The sequence below is a fragment of the Syngnathus floridae genome, unplaced genomic scaffold, assembly GCF_059516105.1.
Source record: "Syngnathus floridae isolate MCC-2025c unplaced genomic scaffold, RoL_Sflo_1.0 HiC_scaffold_60, whole genome shotgun sequence".
NCBI lineage: Eukaryota > Metazoa > Chordata > Actinopteri > Syngnathiformes > Syngnathidae > Syngnathus > Syngnathus floridae.
Genome location: NW_028284089.1, coordinates 86,515 through 111,470, shown reverse-complemented (window position 1 = coordinate 111,470; position 24,956 = coordinate 86,515). Strand labels below are relative to the sequence as shown.

The window sequence follows — 24,956 nt, the reverse complement described above, 5'->3', positions numbered from 1 at the left end:
CATAATGTTCAGTGCGGCATAATGTTGTTCAGTGCGGCATGGTGTTGTTCAGTGCGGGATGGTGTTGTTCAGTGCAGGATGGTGTTGTTCAGTGCGGCATGGTGTTCAGTGCGGGATGGTGTCTTTCAGTGCGGCATGGTGTCGTTCAGTGCGGCATGGTGTCTTTCAGTGCGGCATGGTGTCGTTCAGTGAGGCATGGTGTTGTTCAGTGCGGCATGGTGTTGTTTAGTGCGGCATGGTGTTGTTCAGTGCGGGATGGTGTTGTTCAGTGTGGCATGGTGTTCAGTGCGGCATGGTGTTGTTCAGTGCGGTATCGTGTTGTTCAGTGCGGTATCGTGTTTCTCAGTGCGGTATCGTGTTGTTCAGTGCAGTATCGTTGTGTTGTTCGTATTGTGTTTAACACTTAGCCTCTAACACTTAGCCTCTAACACTTAGCCTCTAGCATCTAGAAGGTAAATAAATAGGAAGGAAGGACTCACCGGTGACGTCTTCGCCCACGTCCAAGCGTTGTACTTTGTATTTTCATCCTTCTGACAGTGGAAAACATAGCCAACAAACACCGTGGAACCTAAACGAATGAAAGAAAACTATCATTTGGCCACAACCAACATTCACAGATACAACACAATGTGACGTGCGGGGTTGAGGTTAAAGGTTGAGTGAAGGGCCCTCGTTTTAAACTACTTTTTTGAAAAGGATTGGGAACAAGTAAGACGTATTTAATTTATTTAATGGGAAGTAGTAAGAGCTATTGAATTTAATCTATGTATTATATTCTATTGTATTGTATTCTGTTGTATTCTTTTGGATTGTATTCACACTAACCCCACTAAAACTTCAGCCCACAAAAACTCGCCTCTGGCGCCTAGCCTCTGGCACTTAGCCTCTAACACTTAGCCTTTAACACTTAGCCTTTAACACTTAGCCTTTAACACTTAGCCTAGAAGGTGAATAAATAGGGTTAAAGGTTGAGTGAAGGGACCTCGTTTTAAACTACTTTTTTGTAAAGGAGTGGGAACAAGTAAGACGTATTTAATTTATTTAATGGGAAGTAGTAAGACTTATTAAATTCATTTAATCTACTTTTCTTCCCAGGCAAAATTTGATGTGCTGCAATTCCAAATTTCCAAAGTGAATGAAGGAATGAAGTCCTTTAAATTATGATTTTGTATAAATACTAGGCATTAACACAAAATCGACGGCACAAAATGGGCAGACTTTACTTGTTTGAAAAGGACTGGTTACAAGACAGACTTTTTTAATTTATTTAATGGGAAGAAGACTTATTTAGTTTAATTGATCTATTTTTGTTCCCTGGCAAAATTCGATTTGCTGCAATTCCAAATTTCCAAAGTGAATGAAGGAAAGAAGTCGTTTAAATTATGATTTTGTTTAAATACTAGGCATAGACACAAAATCTACGGCACAAAATGGGCAGACTTTACTTGTTTGAAGAGGACTGGTTACAAGACAGACTTTTCTGATTTATTTAATGGGAAGAAGACTTATTTAGTTTATTTAATCTATTTTTGTTCCCTGGCAAAATTGGATTTGCTGAAATTGTATTTTGCCAAATCTTGCCTTGAGACCTGATAGGAAGTATTAAACGCTTAGTTAAATCAATACAAGTTGGTAATAAGAGCGAGTAATGTTGGTTGAACCGATGAATGAAGGTTGAAAGCAATTTAAATTATGACTTTGTATAAATACTAGATATTAACAGAACATCTACTGCGCGAAATGGGCAGAGTTTACTTGTTTGAGAAGGAGTGGCTTATTCAAAACTAAGATTTATTTAATCTGTTTGTTCCCAGGCAAAATTGGATGTGATGCAATTCCAAATTTCACCACATGATGGTGCCCAATTTTGACTTCATAGGACATATTAAACACTTAGCTTGTTATTATGTTCAAGGTAATCAGATTTGTTTATTATTCTAATGGCCTCTTCAAAACTATTCTGGATTACTACTTTGGATCTATTCTACATTACTTGGCAACAACATACTCTGTAACAGATTAGGCAGTATAATCATATCTGTTAACTTGAGAGTGCCCACACTCAATCTACTTATCGTGATGTGTTAAATCAATTACTGTTAGACATTATTTGTCTGATAATCTACCAAATCTTTGAATTGAAGAATTTGTGATTTAATTAATAGCTTGTTGTTATGTTAAGGGTAATCAGACTTGTATATAATTCTAATGGCCTTCTTTTGAAAACTATTCTGAATTACAACTTTGGATCTTATATTACTTTGCAACAATCTACTCCGTGACAGATTAGGCAGTATAATCACATATGTTAACTTCAGTGCCCACACTGTATTTATTTATGGTTATTTGTTAAATCAAGTACAGTTAGACATGAAATAGGAAGTGTTTAACATAAATGTTATGGCTACTCACCATTGTAGCTCGCTCCTGGTCAATGATACGAGCCTCTTCTTGCAGTGGAAAACTTGCAGCCAACAAACACCGTGGAACCTAAAGGAATGAAATTAAACATTAACATTTCGCCTCGACCAATTTTCACACGTACAACGCAACGCGGCTACACTTCTGCTATTACAAACGTAAATCTCCTTAAACACAATGAGTGTTACTTACCGTGTACGCTCTAGACGGTCCAGTTGCAAGCAGAAAATAAAGATATTTCTGTTGATAATCGTCGCTGCTCAGTGGCTCACGGCCATCGCGCCAACAGATTTGAATTTTGGCGGAGGTTCGGGCAATTACGTCATATCCACGGCACATGACTGCGACGTAATACCCGCTTATCTGAAACGGCAGTTAAAAGTAGAGTTACATCAAGTTTTCTTGGAACCTAAACGAATGAAAGAAAACTATCATTTGGCCACAACCAACATTCACAGATACAACACAACGTGCGGGGTTGGGGTTAAAGATTGAGTGAAGGGCCCTCGTTTTAAACTACTGTTTTGAAAAGGAGTGGGAACAAGTAAGACGTATTTAATTTATTTAATGGGAAGTAGTAAGACTTATTAAATTTATTTAATCTACTTTTCTTCCCAGGCAAAATTTGATGTGCTGCAATTCCAAATTTCCAAAGTGAATGAAGGAATGAAGTCCTTTAAATTATGATTTTGTATAAATACTAGGCATTAACACAAAATCGACGGCACAAAATGGGCAGACTTTACTTGTTTGAAAAGGACTGGTTACAAGACAGACTTTTTTAATTTATTTAATGGGAAGAAGACTTATTTAGTTTAATTGATCTATTTTTGTTCCCTGCCAAAATTCGATTTGCTGCAATTCCAAATTTCCAAAGTGAATGAAGGAAAGAAGTCGTTTAAATTATGATTTTGTTTAAATACTAGGCATAGACACAAAATCTACGGCACAAAATGGGCAGACTTTACTTGTTTGAAGAGGACTGGTTACAAGACAGACTTTTCTGATTTATTTAATGGGAAGAGGACTTATTTAGTTTATTTAATCTATTTTTGTTCCCTGGCAAAATTGGATTTGCTGAAATTGTATTTTGCCAAATCTCGATTTGAGACCTGATAGGAAGTATTAAACGCTTAGTTAAATCAATACAAGTTGGTAATAAGAGCGAGTAATGTTGGTTGAACCGATGAATGAAGGTTGAAAGCAATTTAAATTATGACTTTGTATAAATACTAGATATTAACAGAACATCTACTGCGCAAAATGGGCAGAGTTTACTTGTTTGAGAAGGAGTGGCTTATTCAAAACTAAGATTTATGTAATCTGTTTGTTCCCAGGCAAAATTGGATGTGATGCAATTCCAAATTTCACCACATGATGGTGCCCAATTTTGACTTCATAGGACATATTAAACACTTAGCTTGTTATGGTCTCCACCCATTTCAAGGACAGCAAGGACGCACGTAGCCTTTGGCGGGGCATTCAGACCATCACTGAACAGAACTTGACGGCCCTGCAGCGCATAGTGAATACGGCTGGTAAGATTATTGGTGCTTCGCTTCCCTCCCTGAAGGACATTTACACCTCCCATCTCGCCCGCAAGGCAACCTCGATTGCCAGAGATGTGAGTCACCCGGCTCACTCCTTGTTTGACCTTCTGCCCTCTGGGAAGAGGTACAGGAGCCTGCGCTCCCGCACCACCAGACTCGCCAACAGCTTCTTTCTCCGGGCTGTTAGGGCCCTGAACTCGCTACCCCCTTCTGCGTAGCGTGCGGCACTGTTGCGCTATTTTCGGGAATGTCTGCTGTACGCGTTTTTACGCTCCTCTTAATTAATTATTTATTTATTTATTGTTGTGTTATTTATTCATTATTTATTCAGCACGCTTTTGTTATACTTGTTTACTGTTTGTCTGTTGTGAGCCATGTCTTGTCACCGTGGGATAGGGGGGAACGAAATTTCGGTTTCTTTGTGTGTCTTTGGCATGTGGAGAAATTGACAATAAAGCTGACTTTGACTTTGACTTATTATGTTCAAGGTAATCAGATTTGTTTATCATTCTAATGGCCTCTTCAAAACTATTCTGGATTACTACTTTGGATCTATTCTACATTACTTGGCAACAACATACTCTGTAACAGATTAGGCAGTATAATCACATATGTTAACTTGAGAGTGCCCACACTCAATCTACTTATCGTGATGTGTTAAATCAATTACTGTTAGACATTATTTGTCTGATAATCTACCAAATCTTTGAATTGAAGAATTTGTGATTTAATTAATAGCTTGTTCAGGGTAATCAGACTTGTATATAATTCTAATGGCCTTCTTTTGAAAACTATTCTGAATTACAACTTTGGATCTTATATTACTTTGCAACAATCTACTCCGTGACAGATTAGGCAGTATAATCACATATGTTAACTTCAGTGCCCACACTGTATTTATTTATGGTTATTTGTTAAATCAAGTACTGTTAGACATGAAATAGGAAGTGTTTAACATAAATGTTATGGCTACTCACCATTGTAGCTCGCTCCTGGTCAATGATACGAGCCTCTTCTTGCAGTGGAAAACTTGCAGCCAACAAACACCGTGGAACCTAAAGGAATGAAATTAAACATTAACATTTCGCCTCGACCAATTTTCACACGTACAACGCAACGCGGCTACACTTCTGCTATTACAAACGTAAATCTCCTTAAACACAATGAGTGTTACTTACCGTGTACGCTCTAGACGGTCCAGTTGCAAGCAGAAAATAAAGATATTTCTGTTGATAATCGTCGCTGCTCAGTGGCTCACGGCCATCGCGCCAACAGATTTGAATTTTGGCGGAGGTTCGGGCAATTACGTCATATCCGCGGCATTTGACTGCGACGTAATACCCGCTTATCTGAAACGGCAGTTAAAAGTAGAGTTACATCAAGTTTTCTTGGAACCTAAACGAATGAAAGAAAACTATCATTTGGCCACAACCAACATTCACAGATACAACACAACGTGCGGGGTTGAGGTTAAAGATTGAGTGAAGGGCCCTCGTTTTAAACTACTGTTTTGAAAAGGAGTGGGAACAAGTAAGACGTATTTAATTTATTTAATGGGAAGTAGTAAGACTTATTAAATTTATTTAATCTACTTTTCTTCCCAGGCAAAATTTGATGTGCTGCAATTCCAAATTTCCAAAGTGAATGAAGGAATGAAGTCCTTTAAATTATGATTTTGTATAAATACTAGGCATTAACACAAAATCGACGGCACAAAATGGGCAGACTTTACTTGTTTGAAAAGGACTGGTTACAAGACAGACTTTTTTAATTTATTTAATGGGAAGAAGACTTATTTAGTTTAATTGATCTATTTTTGTTCCCTGCCAAAATTCGATTTGCTGCAATTCCAAATTTCCAAAGTGAATGAAGGAAAGAAGTCGTTTAAATTATGATTTTGTTTAAATACTAGGCATAGACACAAAATCTACGGCACAAAATGGGCAGACTTTACTTGTTTGAAGAGGACTGGTTACAAGACAGACTTTTCTGATTTATTTAATGGGAAGAGGACTTATTTAGTTTATTTAATCTATTTTTGTTCCCTGGCAAAATTGGATTTGCTGAAATTGTATTTTGCCAAATCTCGATTTGAGACCTGATAGGAAGTATTAAACGCTTAGTTAAATCAATACAAGTTGGTAAGAAGAGCGAGTAATGTTGGTTGAACCGATGAATGAAGGTTGAAAGCAATTTAAATTATGACTTTGTATAAATACTAGATATTAACAGAACATCTACTGCGCAAAATGGGCAGAGTTTACTTGTTTGAGAAGGAGTGGCTTATTCAAAACTAAGATTTATGTAATCTGTTTGTTCCCAGGCAAAATTGGATGTGATGCAATTCCAAATTTCACCACATGATGGTGCCCAATTTTGACTTCATAGGACATATTAAACACTTAGCTTGTTATTATGTTCAAGGTAATCAGATTTGTTTATCATTCTAATGGCCTCTTCAAAACTATTCTGGATTACTACTTTGGATCTATTCTACATTACTTGGCAACAACATACTCTGTAACAGATTAGGCAGTATAATCACATAGGTTAACTTGAGAGTGCCCACACTCAATCTACTTATCGTGATGTGTTAAATCAATTACTGTTAGACATTATTTGTCTGATAATCTACCAAATCTTTGAATTGAAGAATTTGTGATTTAATTAATAGCTTGTTCGGGGTAATCAGACTTGTATATAATTCTAATGGCCTTCTTTTGAAAACTATTCTGAATTACAACTTTGGATCTTATATTACTTTGCAACAATCTACTCGGTGACAGATTAGGCAGTATAATCACATATGTTAACTTCAGTGCCCACACTGTATTTATTTATGGTTATTTGTTAAATCAAGTACTGTTAGACATGAAATAGGAAGTGTTTAACATAAATGTTATGGCTACTCACCATTGTAGCTCGCTCCTGGTCAATGATATGAGCCTCTTCTTGCAGTGGAAAACTTGCAGCCAACAAACACCGTGGAACCTAAAGGAATGAAATTAAACATTAACATTTCGCCCGGACCAACATTCACACGTACAACGCAACGCGGCTACACTTCTGCTATTACAAACGTAAATCTCCTTAAACACAACGAGTGTTACTTACCGTGTACGCTCTAGGCAAAATTGGATGTGATGCAATTCCAAATCTATCTGAAACGGCAGTTAAAAGTAGAGTTACATCAAGTTTTCTTTTTTAATCAACACAATCATTTACAACCGTTGACCAGAAAGAATCGTCGAAATTCGACGTCCCCCACAAACGCCACGCTCACTCGCTTTTCAGGGCAACAAAAGTACTTCTTTTTAAAAACGATGAGTTGTACTTACCGTGTACGCTCTGGACGGTCCAGTTGCAAGCAGAAAATAAAAATATTTCTCTTGTTAGTCGTATGTTACCATCCGCTGTGTCTTTGTCAACATCGCCGCCATTTTCCTACTTCCTGCTGCGAGCCACGCCCACGGATTTAAATTTGGGCGGAAGCTCTTTCCATTGGCGTCGTTTTCGCGTATAGCAAATCCGATTGGTTGGGAAGGGGGCACGGTTATGCAGCCGAGGAGTCCTGTGATCGGTGGGATGTAAAGTAGGCGTCGACGTCACGTCCGCGTCACGTGACCACGACGTGGCAGACGTCAAATAGCAACCGCTGTTTTGTTTAGTAGACTTACAGTTGTTATGCATTGACATAATGGCGCACACACCAAATAGATTTAAATAAATTAAATAATTCTTCTGCCCACTCTCTTTTAAACAAGTTAACTCTCCCCGCGGATTTGAATTCCGGCGAAAGTTACGCCCATCGACGTCACGTATGTCACGTGACCACGACGTGGCAGATGTCATATAGCAACCGCTGTTTTGTTTAGTAGATTTACAGTTGTTATGCATTGGCATAATGGTGTGCACTCAAAATAGATTTAAATAAATTAAATATTTCTTCTGCCTACTCCCTTTTAAACAAGTTAACCCTGCCCACGTCCATTGACGTCTTGTCTGCGTCACGTGACCACGACGTAGCGACGTCATATAGTAACCGCTGTTTTGACCAGTAGACTTAGTTATTATGCGTTGACATAATGGCGCACTGGTTAGCATGGCCACCTCTTAAGCATGATGATGCGGGTTCGACGCCTGATCAATGTTAGCATGGAGTGAGCTGAAGTGCATGGCGCTGAAGATTTGAATCTTTGAAATGCGCTGAGGTCTGACATATCAGGCAGAATGGTTTGCCATCACGTTCAACAAAAAATAGAAACTTTCCCACTCTGATTAAAACGTCCTGTGTTCATCTACGTATTTTCGTTTTGCTGTGCATCTTTTCCCTGCCATTTCGAGAGCCCAATTGACACTCATAGTTTAAAGAAATGTGTTTGCCCATCCTACTTTGTGGAATTTCACCACATGCGCTTTTGACCAAAATACCAAATTGAACTCAAGTGAAGCCAACACGCACAACCCCCCCCCCCCCCCCCCACACACACACACACACACACACACAAATGTTGATATGAACATAAAAGAGCCGCATGCGGTTCGGGAGTTGCGGCTTGGCCAAACCTGTACTATACAACTTTATTTGTATAAAATTTTCACAACAGCTGTCACACAAACAAAGCGGGAAAAACCGAAGACGTGCGTGTTCCGCCCACGCTGGATTTATTTGCACCTTTGAAAAGACACCGTATTGCCGCAGATGTGGCAAAGAGTACTTTTGGGCATCTGAGACGGAAGGATGTCCAAAGCATCACGTCACCTGCTCTGGTAGGCATGGTGGTGGGACGTTGAGGTCAACCGCTTTGGGGTTGGCTGACTCTTTGATCGCAGGATGCCACACACTTGAAGACAGAAGCAGAAAAGCAGAGCTAAATGCAAAATGTACTCACCGGTGACTCCAATTTTTTTCCCCCCTGAAGAAACAGCTGGACGGGTGGCCCCGGCTGGCCAGTGGGACTCTTGTTATTCTGACCCTTTTTAGTGCGCGTTTGGGGCAACAACCGTTTTTTGTGGCGCTCTCTTCTGGTTCAAAAGTGCCCTGCATGTGAATTTGCTTTTCCTGCCTTCTGATTGGATGAGCGCCGGTGTGACGCGGTGCCTCTGTCACCGTGGCGGGGGGTATACGTTGGCATCGGAGCGTCTGCCAACGTCTGAGACCGGCTGGCAGTGTATCGGAGGTGTCGAGTGCGGTGCCGCTGGAGCTCACTCACCAGCTGGTGTTAGGGCCACAGAATGAAGGCCAAGGAGAAGAATAGAAAGAGAAACAGAAACTTCTCCTCCAATTGTTTGATTTGTCTCTTCTGAGCTTCGATGAATTCTTTCAGCTCTTTGTTCCTCTAGGACGGACAAATGGAAAGTGGCATTCAAAAGCCAGTAAGCGTGCAAGTAAGTGCCGGGCTGGCTTTGGGCCCTTACCTGTTGCGCGCTGTGCAGCAGATCCATTCTCTCTTGGAGGATGCAAGCGTCGCGCTCCCTCAACTCGCACGTCAGGGCTCGCTTCCATTGGTCCACGGCGCTCCTAAGCTCTTCTCTCTGATCCGCCGTCAGCACGTCATTCACGCCAGCGTGGCTGGCTTTTTCGCCGTCCGTGGCGGGGCAGTCCCGCTGCGGTAGCGCCTCGTACAACATGGCCTCCAGCTCCAGGATCCTCTGGGCCGCAATCCTCGTCCATCAGTGGTCCGGCGGGAGATTTGAGGGCGGCTTACCTTATGAGCCTGGTCCATGGAACACTTCCTGAAGTCCAACTCTTCATCCAGGTAGCCCTTCTGCTTGCAGAACATATCCTAGCACAGCTCAAGGTCAGAATTGTTGGGGCACATTGCCGGAGTTCCCCTTGGCTGATGTCGCGTGTCTGTCTACCTTCTCACTTTCAATGTCCAACATCTTCTGTTGAAGTGCTGACTTGGTCACTTTGATGTATTCTAACCACTGAGGAAAGGCTGCTGTCACATAAGCAGAATGCGAGAGCGTGCGTGGACGTGCGCGTTACCTTCTCGGCTAGGGTGAGAAGGGTCCTGGCGTGAATCACGACCACCTGCTCCTCGTTGGTGAGATTCTGCAAGAGCCCAAAGGCACAGCGTCAACAAGCTTCTTTCAGCGCAAAGCCTTCCAAAAGTCACATTTGAGCCGCCGAGTCTCGTGGAGTGCGAACATAAGGAGTTCGACATACACTTACGGCGTTATAGCCCAGGATGTCCAGCTTCTTCATCAGATCACTGATGACGATGTCCGGGGGAAAGGCGCAAGGAGCAATGTAAGGTGTTCTGGGACCTCGGGTTAAGGTTAGGGTTGCGAGGGACGCCTTACGTACGCTCACGCCCTCGGCCTCGCAGTAGATCTGCAAAGGGCTGAGGCCGTCTGGGAAACGGACTTGCAGAAACTTCAAGACGGGGGAGCGCCACTCCCTCTCCTGAAAGGCAGAGGCATGCATCCGTCCGTCCGTCCGTCCGTCCGTCCGTCACATCTCTGGCCTCAACACGCTTGTGCGAGTCTTCCCACCTCCAGCTCCAGGATGCGGAACTCAAGCAGTTCGTTTTGGTCTCGGATATCCTGGATGGGCTCTTTCAGACGCGCTTCTTCCGCCTCCATCCGCCTGACCTGAAAAGACAGTCAGACCTCATCTGCGGGGCTTCCCGACAGGTGTGACGCCAAGCGACTCCGCCCAGCGCCTTTCTTTCCGTCACCTTTTCGGCCAACTGCTGATTGCTCTGACGCAGCAGCTGCTTCTCCTCCACCCACTTGACATTCTAGAAGAGACAAACGCGTGGACAGCTTTGGAATGTTGTGTCATTTTCATCCACAAATTCTTTGGTTGACTGGAAAATGACATTTGCTTTTCTCCGCATTTTCCCAGCCACGTTCGGGGGGGGGGGGGGGGGGGGGGGGTTGGTCCAGTAATGCCAGACGGATGAGTGACTGAAGAATGTAGCTATTTTGTCTGAGAAAAAGGTGTGCTCATTGATGAGCTTACCTGTCCTTGTTGCTTCAGCGCTGACTCCAGATCTGCTACTCTGCTTTGATAGTGACCCATTTCTACCATCAGCTTTTCTCTGGTCTGAAAGGAGGAGGAGGGAGGCTCCTCCTCCTCCTTTCAGACCAGAGAACACCCGAGGCTGGGTGAGAACGGGGAGGCTGCGACCCGGCCGGGGGTTGCGGGAAGGGGCGCCACCTTGATCTCCTTCTCGGCGTCGTAGTCCCCTTTCGCTGGTCTGGGCTAGCAGAGCGTAGGCTCGTTGCAGCGCTTGATATTCTTGCGTCAGCTGGCGGTAGCGAAGCTCCGCCTCTTCATGCACACACCAATGCAACACAGCACTAGTACCAGAATCAGTCAGACCGGCGACAAAGCACCCGCGACGCAAAGACGAGTCCGATTCCAGGCTGAAGAGGAATGTTTGGTGTCAATACGCTGGCAGAAATGGCGGGCTACCTCTTCGGGTTCCGTGTCGGGGGTTCTGTCGGTGTGAAAAGACAAGGACGATCCGTCCGAGTCCACCAACACGTCTTCGTCGTAGCCGTAAAATGTTTCGATGACCTGCGGGCGCGGAAGCAAACATCTCTCTGAACAAACTGAAGCGACACCTCACGATGAATCGACGAGAGGAACGATAGCGAGAAAAAGGCCATTTCATCTTGCGCAACACCAAGCAGCCGCAAACAAACAGACTCACCTTGCAGGACCTCACGCTTTGTTCCTCCTCAGAGATTCTCGACGTCGGTATCGTAGCAGCAAATCTCTCTCCTGTCGACACAAATAATCCGCCTTTGAGATTCTTTGGATGCAAAGGGAACGAACGGCTCCGGCGCAGAAACAAACGCGACTCACAATGACATTTCTGACATGAGCTCCTGTCTCCAGAGCCTGAAAAACACGTCACCGGCGATGATTGGAGGGACGCTCGTCTTTTCCAAAAGTGACAACTACAGGGTGTGTCAGGGTTTTCCAGATTATCTTTATCGTATCATTGTGTTGCTTTGACTTTGACTGCGACCTGTAATAAATAATATTATTTATCCCTTATTTATCCCTATCGCTTATCCCTTCCTACACAAAGTCGTAAAACACCCCTTGCTATGTTTTGACTAGAGGTCAAGGGCTTCCTCTATTCAATCCACTCTTACACCCACCCTGTTTCTCTTAATTAAAATGCTCGTGCAGGAGCCGAGAGTCAGACTTCATTCGTACAACGGATGGACTCTCCACCTGCAGGTGTCCAAAAGAACTTACTTGTCTCCCGTGTGGTTCTTGCAAAATAAGTTGGAGCGAGCGCAACTCTAACAGGGTGCATTTTGCCACTAGCTGCCTACGGACAATGACGTCGCGCTCGCGGCTCATGGTTGACGGGCTGAGCAGCCGGGCAAGTCCGTCGTTTTCAGCGCACAGCGAGTGGCAAAGGCGCTGACAAAACGGGAGCTTTGAGCTGCTGAAAACGGCAAAACAAGTCTAAAGCGTGTTCAAACGCGTGCGCACAATGCTCCTGCTTGAAAGGTCGGAATTTAAGGGGCCAATTTTTTGGATGGCGGCCGCCGGCCAAGCTTTGGACGGAAAAGGTTTCCTGGCGACAGCGAGCGAGCGCGGCGCTGCCGTACGTGCACCGAGTCGCCTGCCTGAAGACCTTGGACAAGTCGTCGATGATGTGCCGCTGCTCCACAACTTGAAGGAACTCCATTTCACCGTCCTGCTGGCCGCAACCGCGGTCCAGGTCATTGAGCGAACTAGGCCTTCTCTGTGGAACACAAATGCAGTGGACTCTGTTGGCACGCCGCCGTTGTCCGCGTCGACTTACCAAGCTTGCCATCTCCTCGTTCTCCTGGGTGACAAAGCGCACTTTGTTTTCAAGGCGACACAGCACCAGCGAGAGTTCTTCATTCTTCCTGCTCAGGCGTTTGTTTTTGTACAGGAGTGGCAGAAACTGGCTTTCTGTTTCTCTCAGTCGCTTTAGCTGCAAGCATGAAGTGCGGGATGTGAAAGACGCACAACACGCGGGCCAGAACGTATCCATTCCTTTTGCATCGGTTTGAACGGAATCGTGGCTTTGGCTCCCAATAAAAGACATCTACCAGGCAACCGACTCGCTGCGCCGCTCAACTAATAAGCAAGCGCAATGGGTGCCTCGCTGGATGGCGCGCATCAAACGTAGCGCAAACCTTCAAGCGTGCCGTCAATAAATTACCAGTTCATTGCGCTCTTCAGAAAGCAGGGCGTTTCGATCCTCCAGTTTCCTGATGACTGCGCTGAGCTCAGCGATTTTCAGATGAAACCGTCGCGTGTCCCGATCCTCCTGAGACTGAAAACGCCCCGCAACACACACACACAAGCACTCGTTCAAAGTTCAAAACTGTTTTTGTGCTACCTTCCTCCAGCAACGAACTAAGTCATGCGTACTGCAAGTGTGTGATGAGGTGGCTTACGCAATGAAGAGGATTGCTAGTAGCGGCGTTGACCCCACTTCCAGGGTAGTTTAGGCCCGCCCTTTGGGAATCCCTCAGGGCAGCGATCTGCTGCTCGGCAGCCTGAGTCTGCAGCTGAAGGCGGTGGACGTGGCCGGCCCCAGGGCTTCATCCAAAACACTAACCGCTCTGTCTTTCAGCTTGATCTCATCCGTCTGGATGTACAAACGGGGAGCGCTCAGGCAGGCGGGCAAACTCATTTGCCAGAATTGTGACAAAAACAAAGAGAGCAACCGGCCAATTTTTTTCTTGAATCGACTAGAACACCTTTGCTGTGACAAAAGCGAAGCGAGCAACCGGACATTTTCTTCTTGTGAAATAGAATAGAATAGAATGCCTTAGGTGTCATTGCACTGCAGGTATACAACGAAATTGGGAACATAGCCACGCACCGCGCATCTGATCAGTCCTACCAGTCGGCGGATCTCCCTCTCGCAGTCTCTCTTGGTTCGGCTCAGCTCCTCCCGATGCTGGTGATGAGCCGATCGGAGCTCGGCCGCTCGGGACTGCCAGGCCTGCTGGGCCGCTGCCAGGGCTTCTTCCGCGCTCCTGGTGGAGGCGACACCGCTCGGTCTCCCGACACCGCCGCGTCTCCTCCACCTCCGCCAGCAAAGCGCCCCCCCTCCTCACCTGAGCAGACATTGCGCCACACCGGGCCGTTGAGACCGCAACGGAGCGCCGCGACGCTTACTGGGGACAAGCTACACAATACGGTAGCGGCCGCATCGAAGCCCGACGTGGCGTGCGGATAGTCAGACACGGATAGAGCGGATCACCTTGTCCATGGAGCCGTCCCTCAGGCTGAGGACCAAGGCATTCAGTCGCTGGATCTCTCCATCTTTGATTTTGATCACTCTCATCAGCTCCATTTCATGCTGCCGCAGTAATGTCTCCCTGGTAATGGCTAACTCTTTCTGCTTCTCCTCATGGAGTTTGCTTTTGAGTTCCGTCATGGCGGCGGTGGCACGGTGGTGCTCCGCCCGCAGGTCCTGACTTCTCTCTCTCTCCAGACAGCTGACCTGACATGACTTAGACTTAGACAAACTTTATTGTCATCTTGTCTGCACATGGTGCATACAAAACGAAATTCCGTTGCATACGTCTTACAACAAAGTAGTGATATTGCAGTTGAATAGAAGTAACATATCCTATGAAAATATATATATATACATATATATATATATATATATATATATATATATTAAAAATAAGTATAAAGTGCAGCAGTGATAATTATGCAATAGTGCAAGTAGGCAAAACAGTATTCAAGAGTGTGCAGAGGAATGCTAAACCATGTATTAAACTTCTATTTAAAGGGTTTATACAAGTTCAGTAAAGTTGGTAGTGCGAGATAGTGCAAGATAGAGGTCCGTAGTGTCATAAAGTACAGTTCTGTGAATGTGTGATGCAGAGTTCAGTTTAGAGCTCAACAGTTCTAGTGTTCAACAGTCTGATGACAGCAGGGAAAAAGCTGTTGCAGAACCTGGTGGACCTGCAGCGGATGCTGCAAACTTCTTCCCAGAGGGCAGCAGGGAGAACAGTCCATGGTGGGGGTGTGATGGGTCATTGATGATGTTACGGGCACGGGACATGCAGCGCTGAGATGAAATGTCCTGAATGGAGGGAAGAGGAGCCCCTATGATCCTCTCTGCTGTCCTCACCACTCTCCTCACGTTCTTCCAATCGGAGGCGGTGCAGCCTCCACACCACACAGAGAGACAGCTTGTCAGAATGCTCTCTATGGTGCTCCTGTAGAACGTCCTCATGATGGGTGGGGGCAGGTGGGCTCTCCTCATCCTCCGCAGGAAGTACAAGCGCTTCTGTGCCCTCTTGACCAGTGCCGTAGTGTTCATAGTCCAGGTGAGGTCTTCTGTGATGTGGACCCCCAGGAATTTGGTGGTGCTGACCACCTCCACAGCTGAGCTGTTGATGATCAGTGGAGCGTGGTGAGGCTGTTTTTTCCTGAAGTCGACGATGATCTCCTTCATCTTCTCCTCATTCAGGATCAGGCTGTTTTCTCTGCACCAGCCCACCAGCTGCTCCACCTCCTCTCTGTAGTCCAGGTCGTTGTTGTCTCTGATGAGCCCCACCACCGTTGTGTCGTCTGCTGACTTCACGATGTGATTGGTGGTGAACCTGAGGACGCAGTCGTGTGTCATCAGGGTGCACAGCAGGGGGCTCAGGACGCAGCCCTGAAGGGAGCCTGTGCTGAGGGTGATGACATCAGAGGTGTTCTGTCCGACCCGGACTGACTGAGGTCTGTTGGTGAGGAAGTCTAGCAGCCAGTTGCGAAGGGGGGTGTTGAAGCCCAGGTGTTCCAATTTTCCTACCAGATGCTGTGGGATGATGGTGTTAAACGCTGAGCTGAAGTCCAGGAACAGCCTCCGCACATGGGTGTTCTTCTCCTCCAGGTGAGCCAGGCTCAGGTGAAGAACGGAGGAGATGGCGTCCTGAGTGGAGCGGTTTTGCCGGTCGGCAAACTGGAACGGGTCAAATAATAGGGGGAGTCTGGAAACGATGTGACCTTTAAGCAGCCTTTCGAAGCACTTCATCATAACCGGAGTCAGTGCAACAGGCCGGTAATCATTAAATGAGGTGATTTGAGGTTTCTTCGGCACCGGAATGATGGAGGCAGTCTTAAAGCACGCCGGCACTGTGGCTTGGCCCAGCGAGGTGTTAAAAATGTCTGTGATGACCCCAGCCAGATGACTTGCACATTCCCTGAACACACGCCCAGGAATGTTGTCGGGGCCAGGGGCCTTACAGGGGTTGACTCTCCTCAGGGTCTTCAACACATCGGCGGAGTCAAGGCAGAGTACCTCCTCTTCCTGATGGGGACAGTTTTAACTGCTGGAGTGCCGTTTAGTGCCTCGAACCTCCCAAAGAAGTTATTTAGACCATTTAGAAAGTCAGCATCAACTACACCCACCGGGGGGGGGGGAGGGTGAGTTGTAGTCTGTAATCGCCCGTATGCCTTGCCACATACTCCTGATGTTTTTGACGTCGTGGAAACGATCCTGAAATTTTCGACTGCGGTCTCGCTTCGCTATCCTGATGGCACGGTTCAAGTTGGCTCTCGCTGTCCTCAGTGTCTCCTTGTCGCCAGACTTGAAGGCAGAGTTCCGCGCTCGTAGCGTTTGACGTACCTCCTCAGTCATCCAGGGTCGTTGGTTGCCCCGGGTGATGATATTCTTAGTGGTGCTGACGTCCTCGGTGCATTTGTTGATGTAGGCTGACACAGTCATGGCACACGCATGTCTAATCTACATCGGGAAAACTGGGAAGGAGGGAGGCAGGCAGGGAGGCAGGCAGGGAGGCAGGCAGGGAGGCAGGCAGGGAGGCAGGCAGTGTCTGTCTGTTGAGGTTTTCACCTTGTTCTTCTCCTGCTGAAGTTCTAACTGGACGTCCATCAGTTTGGTTCTCAGCTCGTCATTGGCGGCCTGAAGGGCGTCCGTTCGCTCCGCCTTGGCCCGCCCTGCCGGAGCTCGTTTGGACATCTCTTACTCGAGTCTCGCCCGGTCGTCAGTCAGAGATCACAACATTTGTACCTGGAGAGCACAAACGCAGCGCTGTTTTCCACTGGCTTCGAACTCAACTTCAATCGGTACCGTAACTTACAACATCATAAACATAGAACTAGCTTGACTTATTCATTGAATAAATGCATTTGGTTCTTCAAAACTGCATCACGCAACATAGCGTGACCGAGACGGCCGTTATCCACCTGCGTGAAGTTATTTGGTGAAATGAATGAGATGTTTAAGACACCATCGTTCTGTCTCTATGTAGATGAAGGTAAATAATCGATTGCTGAAGGTCCAAAGGTGTTGTGATAAACAAATAAACATATTAGTGATTAGTGACATATTTGTGATAAACATATTAGGCAGGATAATCACATATGTTAACGTGACTGCCCACACTGTATTTATTTATGGTTATTTGTTAAATCGAGTACTGTTAGACATGAAATAGGAAGTGTTTAACATAAATGGAAGACGAAAGGGGTACTCACCATTGTAGCTCCTGCTGGTCAATGATACGAGCCTCTTCTTGCAGTGGAAAACATACAGCCAACAAACACCGTGGAACCTAAAGGAATGAAATTAAACATTAACATTTAGCCTCAACCAACATTCACAGATACAACGCAACGCAAACTACACAAACGTAAATCTTTTTAAACACAATGAGTTGTACTTACCGTGTACGCTCTAGACGGTCCACTTGCAAGCGGAAAATAAAGATATTTCTGTTGATAATCGTCGTGTTTGTATCCGGTGTCTCGCTCAAGGCCATTGCGCCCACAGATTTGAATTTTGGCGAGAGTTCAGCCTATTGACGTCATTTCCGCGGTGTAATACCCGCATATCTGAAACGGCAAAGTTAAGAGTAGAGTTAAATAAAGTTTTTAGTCAACGCAATAATTTACAACCGTTGACCAGTCGAAATAATCGTCGAAATTTGGCGTCTGTGGCTGGAAGCAGACGCCGAGTTCGACATTCCTCCCAAACGCCACACTCCCTCGCTTTTCAGGGCTAAAAAAAAACAGTTGTAATTACCTTGTACGCTCTAGACGGTCAAGTTGCAAGCTGAAAACAAAAATATTTGCCTTGTTAGTCATCGTGTTACTAACAGCTGTGTCTTGTTTGCCAGAACTGCCGCTTTCCTACTTCCTGTTGCAAGCCACGCCCACGGATTATAATTTTGCCGTGAGTTCCGCCTATTGACGTCATGTCCGCGTCACATGACTGCGACGTAATATTATCTAAAACTGTTTGTGCGGTATTGTGTTGTTCTGTGCGGTATTGTGTTATTCTGTGCGGCGTCGTGTTGTTCTGTGCGGCGTCGTGTTGTTCAGTGCGACGTCGTGTTGTTCAGTGCGGCATGGTGTTGTTCAGTGCGGCATGGTGTTGTTCAGTGCGGCATGGTGTTGTTCAGTGCGGCATAATGTTGTTCAGTGCGGCATAATGTTGTTCAGTGCGGCATGGTGTTGTTCAGTGCGGCATGGTGTTGTTCAGTGCGGCATAATGTTGTTCAGTGCGCCATAATGTTGTTCAGTGCGGCATGGTGTTGTTCAGTGCGGGATGGTGTTGTTCAGTGCAGGATGGTGTTGTTCAGTGCGGCATGGTGTTGTTCAATGCGGCATGGTGTTGTTCAGTGCGGGATGGTGTTGTTCAGTGCGGCATGGTGTTGTTCAGTGCGGCATAATGTTGTTCAGTGCGGCATGGTGTTGTTCAGTGCGGCATGGTGTTGTTCAGTGCGGCATGGTGTTGTTCAGTGCGGCATGGTGTTGTTCAGTGCGGAATGGTGTTGTTCAGTGCGGCATGGTGTTGTTCAGTCCGGGATGGTGTTGTTCAATGCGGGATCGTGTTGTTCAGTGCGGGGTGGTGTTGTTCAGTGCGGGATGGTGTTGTTCAGTGCGGCATGGTGTTGTTCAATGCGGCATGGTGTTGTTCAGTGCGGGATGGTGTTGTTCATTGCGGCATGGTGTTGTTCAGTGCGGCATGGTGTTGTTCAGTGCGGCATGGTGTTGTTCAGTGCGGCATGGTGTTGTTCAGTGCGGCATAATGTTGTTCAGTGCGGCATGGTGTTGTTCAGTGTGGAAAGGTGTTGTTCAGTGCAGGATGGTGTTGTTCAGTGCGGCATGGTGTTGTTCAATGCAGGATCGTGTTGTTCAGTGCAGCATAATGTTGTTCAGTGCAGCATGGTGTTGTTCAGTGCGGCATGGTGTTGTTCAATGCGGCATGGTGTTGTTCACTGCGGGATGGTGTTGTTCAATGCGGGATCGTGTTGTTCAGTGCGGCATAATGTTGTTCAGTGCAGCATGGTGTTGTTCAGTGCGGCATGGTGTTGTTCAGTGCGACATAATGTTGTTTAGTGCGGCATAATGTTGTTCAATGCGGCATAATGTTGTTCAGTGCGGCATGGTGTTGTTCAGTGCGGCATGGTGTTGTTCAGTGCGGCATGGTGTTGTTCAGTGCAGGATGGTGTTGTTCAGTGCGGCATGGTGTTGTTCAATGCGGCATGGTGTTGTTCAGTGCGGGATGGTGTTGTTCAGTGCAGGATGGTGTTGTTCAGTGCGGCATGGTGTTGTTCAGTGCGGAATGGTGTTGTTCAGTGCGGCATGGTGTTGTTCAGTGCGGCATGGTGTTGTTCAGTGCAGGATGGTGTTGTTCAATGCGGGATCGTGTTGTTCAGTGCGGCATGGTGTTGTTCAGTGCGGCATGGTGTTGTTCAGTGCGGCATAATGTTGTTCAGTGCGGCATGGTGTTGTTCAGTGCGGCATGGTGTTGTTCAGTGCGGCATGGTGTTGTTCAGTGCGGCATGGTGTTGTTCAGTGCGGCATAATGTTGTCCAGTGCGCCATAATGTTGTTCAGTGCGGCATGGTGTTGTTTAGTGCGGGATGGTGTTGTTCAGTGCAGGATGGTGTTGTTCAGTGCGGCATGGTGTTGTTCAATGCGGCATGGTGTTGTTCAGTGCGGGATGGTGTTGTTCAGTGCGGCATGGTGTTGTTCAGTGCGGCATAATGTTGTTCAGTGCGGCATGGTGTTGTTCAGTGCGGCATGGTGTTGTTCAGTGCGGCATGGTGTTGTTCAGTGCGGCATGGTGTTGTTCAGTGCGGAATGGTGTTGTTCAGTGCGGCATGGTGTTGTTCAGTGCGGGATGGTGTTGTTCAATGCGGGATCGTGTTGTTCAGTGCGGGGTGGTGTTGTTCAGTGCAGGATGGTGTTGTTCAGTGCAGGATGGTGTTGTTCAGTGCGGCATGGTGTTGTTCAATGCAGGATCGTGTTGTTCAGTGCAGCATAATGTTGTTCAGTGCAGCATGGTGTTGTTCAGTGCGGCATGGTGTTGTTCAATGCGGCATGGTGTTGTTCAGTGCGGGATGGTGTTGTTCAGTGCGGCATGGTGTTTTTCAGTGCGGCATAATGTTGTTCAGTGCGGCATGGTGTTGTTCAGTGCGGCATGGTGTTGTTCAGTGCAGGATGGTGTTGTTCAGTGCGGCATGGTGTTGTTCAATGCAGGATCGTGTTGTTCAGTGCAGCATAATGTTGTTCAGTGCAGCATGGTGTTGTTCAGTGCGGCATGGTGTTGTTCAATGCGGCATGGTGTTGTTCACTGCGGGATGGTGTTGTTCAATGCGGGATCGTGTTGTTCAGTGCGGCATAATGTTGTTCAGTGCAGCATGGTGTTGTTCAGTGCGGCATGGTGTTGTTCAGTGCGACATAATGTTGTTTAGTGCGGCATAATGTTGTTCAGTGCGGCATAATGTTGTTCAGTGCGGCATGGTGTTGTTCAGTGCGGCATGGTGTTGTTCAGTGCGGCATGGTGTTGTTCAGTGCAGGATGGTGTTGTTCAGTGCGGCATGGTGTTGTTTAATGCGGCATGGTGTTGTTCAGTGCGGGATGGTGTTGTTCAGTGCAGGATGGTGTCGTTCAGTGCGGCATGGTGTTGTTCAGTGCGGAATGGTGTTGTTCAGTGCGGCATGGTGTTGTTCAGTGCGGCATAATGTTGTTCAGTGCGGCATGGTGTTGTTCAGTGCGGCATGGTGTTGTTCAGTGCGGCATGGTGTTGTTCAGTGCGGCATGGTGTTGTTCAGTGCGGAATGGTGTTGTTCAGTGCGGCATGGTGTTGTTCAGTGCGGGATGGTGTTCAATGCGGGATCGTGTTGTTCAGTGCGGGGTGGTGTTGTTCAGTGCAGGATGGTGTTGTTCAGTGCAGGATGGTGTTGTTCAGTGCGGCATGGTGTTGTTCAATGCAGGATCGTGTTGTTCAGTGCAGCATAATGTTGTTCAGTGCAGCATGGTGTTGTTCAGTGCGGCATGGTGTTGTTCAGTGCGGCATGGTGTTGTTCAGTGCGGCGTAATGTTGTTCAGTGCGGCATGGTGTTGTTCAGTGCGGAATGGTGTTGTTCAGTGCGGCATGGTGTTGTTCAGTGCAGGATGGTGTTGTTCAGTGCGGCATGGTGTTGCTCAGTGCGGCATGGTGTTGTTCAGTGCGGGATGGTGTTGTTCATTGCGGCATGGTGTTGTTCAGTGCGGCATGGTGTTGTTCAGTGCGGCATGGTGTTGTTCAGTGCGGCATAATGTTGTTCAGTGCGCCATAATGTTGTTCAGTGCGGCATGGTGTTGTTCAGTGCGGGATGGTGTTGTTCAGTGCAGGATGGTGTTGTTCAGTGCGGCATGGTGTTGTTCAGTGCGGCATAATGTTGTTCAGTGCGGCATAATGTTGTTCAGTGCGGCATAATGTTGTTCAGTGCGGGATGGTGTTGTTCATTGCGGCATGGTGTTGTTCAGTGCGGCATGGTGTTGTTCAGTGCGGCATGGTGTTGTTCAGTGCGGGATGGTGTTGTTCAGTGCAGGATGGTGTTGTTCAGTGCGGCATGGTGTTGTTCAGTGCGGCATGGTGTTGTTCATTTCGGCATAATGTTGTTCAGTGCGGCATAATGTTGTTTAGTGCGGCATGGTGTTGTTCAGTGCGGGATGGTGTTGTTCAGTGCGTTATAATGTTGTTCAGTGCGGCATGGTGTTGTTCAGTGCGGCATGGTGTTGTTCAGTGCGGCATGGTGTTGTTCAGTGCGGCATAATGTTGTTCAGTGCGGCATAATGTTGTTCAGTGCGGCATGGTGTTGTTCAGTGCGGGATGGTGTTGTTCAGTGCGGGATGGTGTTGTTCAGTGCGGCATGGTGTTCAATGCGGAATGGTGTTGTTCAGTGCAGGATGGTGTTGTTCAGTGCGGCATGGTGTTGTTCAGTGCGGCATAATGTTGTTCAGTGCGGCATGGTGTTGTTCAGTGCGGCATGGTGTTGTTCAGTGCGGCATGGTGTTGTTCAGTGCGGCATAATGTTGTTCAGTGCGGCATGGTGTTGTTCAGTGCGGCATGGTGTTGTTCAGTGCGGCATAATGTTCAGTGCGGCATAATGTTGTTCAGTGCGGCATGGTGTTGTTCAGTGCGGGATGGTGTTGTTCAGTGCAGGATGGTGTTGTTCAGTGCGGCATGGTGTTCAGTGCGGGATGGTGTCTTTCAGTGCGGCATGGTGTCGTTCAGTGCGGCATGGTGTCTTTCAGTGCGGCATGGTGTCGTTCAGTGAGGCATGGTGTTGTTCAGTGCGGCATGGTGTTGTTTAGTGCGGCATGGTGTTGTTCAGTGCGGGATGGTGTTGTTCAGTGTGGCATGGTGTTCAGTGCGGCATGGTGTTGTTCAGTGCGGTATCGTGTTGTTCAGTGCGGTATCGTGTTTCTCAGTGCGGTATCGTGTTGTTCAGTGCAGTATCGTTGTGTTGTTCGTATTGTGTTTAACACTTAGCCTCTAACACTTAGCCTCTAACACTTAGCCTCTAGCATCTAGAAGGTAAATAAATAGGAAGGAAGGACTCACCGGTGACGTCTTCGCCCACGTCCAAGCGTTGTACTTTGTATTTTCATCCTTCTGACAGTGGAAAACATAGCCAACAAACACCGTGGAACCTAAACGAATGAAAGAAAACTATCATTTGGCCACAACCAACATTCACAGATACAACACAATGTGACGTGCGGGGTTGAGGTTAAAGGTTGAGTGAAGGGCCCTCGTTTTAAACTACTTTTTTGAAAAGGATTGGGAACAAGTAAGACGTATTTAATTTATTTAATGGGAAGTAGTAAGAGCTATTGAATTTAATCTATGTATTATATTCTATTGTATTGTATTCTGTTGTATTCTTTTGGATTGTATTCACACTAACCCCACTAAAACTTCAGCCCACAAAAACTCGCCTCTGGCGCCTAGCCTCTGGCACTTAGCCTCTAACACTTAGCCTTTAACACTTAGCCTTTAACACTTAGCCTTTAACACTTAGCCTAGAAGGTGAATAAATAGGGTTAAAGGTTGAGTGAAGGGACCTTGTTTTAAACTACTTTTTTGTAAAGGAGTGGGAACAAGTAAGACGTATTTAATTTATTTAATGGGAAGTAGTAAGACTTATTAAATTTATTTAATCTACTTTTCTTCCCAGGCAAAATTTGATGTGCTGCAATTCCAAATTTCCAAAGTGAATGAAGGAATGAAGTCCTTTAAATTATGATTTTGTATAAATACTAGGCATTAACACAAAATCGACGGCACAAAATGGGCAGACTTTACTTGTTTGAAAAGGACTGGTTACAAGACAGACTTTTTTAATTTATTTAATGGGAAGAAGACTTATTTAGTTTAATTGATCTATTTTTGTTCCCTGGCAAAATTCGATTTGCTGCAATTCCAAATTTCCAAAGTGAATGAAGGAAAGAAGTCGTTTAAATTATGATTTTGTTTAAATACTAGGCATAGACACAAAATCTACGGCACAAAATGGGCAGACTTTACTTGTTTGAAGAGGACTGGTTACAAGACAGACTTTTCTGATTTATTTAATGGGAAGAAGACTTATTTAGTTTATTTAATCTATTTTTGTTCCCTGGCAAAATTGGATTTGCTGAAATTGTATTTTGCCAAATCTTGCCTTGAGACCTGATAGGAAGTATTAAACGCTTAGTTAAATCAATACAAGTTGGTAATAAGAGCGAGTAATGTTGGTTGAACCGATGAATGAAGGTTGAAAGCAATTTAAATTATGACTTTGTATAAATACTAGATATTAACAGAACATCTACTGCGCGAAATGGGCAGAGTTTACTTGTTTGAGAAGGAGTGGCTTATTCAAAACTAAGATTTATTTAATCTGTTTGTTCCCAGGCAAAATTGGATGTGATGCAATTCCAAATTTCACCACATGATGGTGCCCAATTTTGACTTCATAGGACATATTAAACACTTAGCTTGTTATTATGTTCAAGGTAATCAGATTTGTTTATTATTCTAATGGCCTCTTCAAAACTATTCTGGATTACTACTTTGGATCTATTCTACATTACTTGGCAACAACATACTCTGTAACAGATTAGGCAGTATAATCATATCTGTTAACTTGAGAGTGCCCACACTCAATCTACTTATCGTGATGTGTTAAATCAATTACTGTTAGACATTATTTGTCTGATAATCTACCAAATCTTTGAATTGAAGAATTTGTGATTTAATTAATAGCTTGTTGTTATGTTAAGGGTAATCAGACTTGTATATAATTCTAATGGCCTTCTTTTGAAAACTATTCTGAATTACAACTTTGGATCTTATATTACTTTGCAACAATCTACTCCGTGACAGATTAGGCAGTATAATCACATATGTTAACTTCAGTGCCCACACTGTATTTATTTATGGTTATTTGTTAAATCAAGTACTGTTAGACATGAAATAGGAAGTGTTTAACATAAATGTTATGGCTACTCACCATTGTAGCTCGCTCCTGGTCAATGATACGAGCCTCTTCTTGCAGTGGAAAACTTGCAGCCAACAAACACCGTGGAACCTAAAGGAATGAAATTAAACATTAACATTTCGCCTCGACCAATTTTCACACGTACAACGCAACGCGGCTACACTTCTGCTATTACAAACGTAAATCTCCTTAAACACAATGAGTGTTACTTACCGTGTACGCTCTAGACGGTCCA

At 45.6% G+C, this 24,956-nt stretch overlaps 1 protein-coding gene across 1 annotated transcript; it reads right to left on the bottom strand.

The window, feature by feature from the left end:
- Positions 1–8,638: 8,638 nt before the first annotated feature.
- On the bottom strand, positions 8,639–11,270 carry LOC148378169 (janus kinase and microtubule-interacting protein 3-like). The gene is made up of 10 exons (XM_088367989.1): positions 10,945–11,270; positions 10,658–10,720; positions 10,473–10,571; positions 10,150–10,383; positions 9,964–10,029; positions 9,834–9,902; positions 9,680–9,757; positions 9,390–9,623; positions 9,185–9,310; positions 8,639–8,815 (listed from the first exon to the last, which is right to left on the bottom strand). The coding sequence occupies exons 1-9, from the start codon at positions 11,011–11,013 to the stop codon at positions 9,194–9,196; spliced, it is 1,029 nt and encodes a 342-aa protein (XP_088224115.1). The 5' UTR covers positions 11,014–11,270; the 3' UTR covers positions 8,639–8,815; positions 9,185–9,193.
- Between the last annotated feature and the right edge of the window lie 13,686 nt (positions 11,271–24,956).

Bases quoted from the DNA above. Each gene is read 5' to 3' on its own strand.
- LOC148378169 (XM_088367989.1), bottom strand. From the start codon at position 11,013: ATGGTAGAAATGGGTCACTATCAAAGCAGAGTAGCAGATCTGGAGTCA. The intron at 10,030-10,149 runs GTAAGTGTATGT...GGGCTCTTGCAG, and splicing joins ACATCCTGGGCTATAACGCC to AATCTCACCAACGAGGAGCA. The intron at 9,758-9,833 runs GTAGACAGACAC...GAGCTGTGCTAG, and splicing joins TGGACATTGAAAGTGAGAAG to GATATGTTCTGCAAGCAGAA.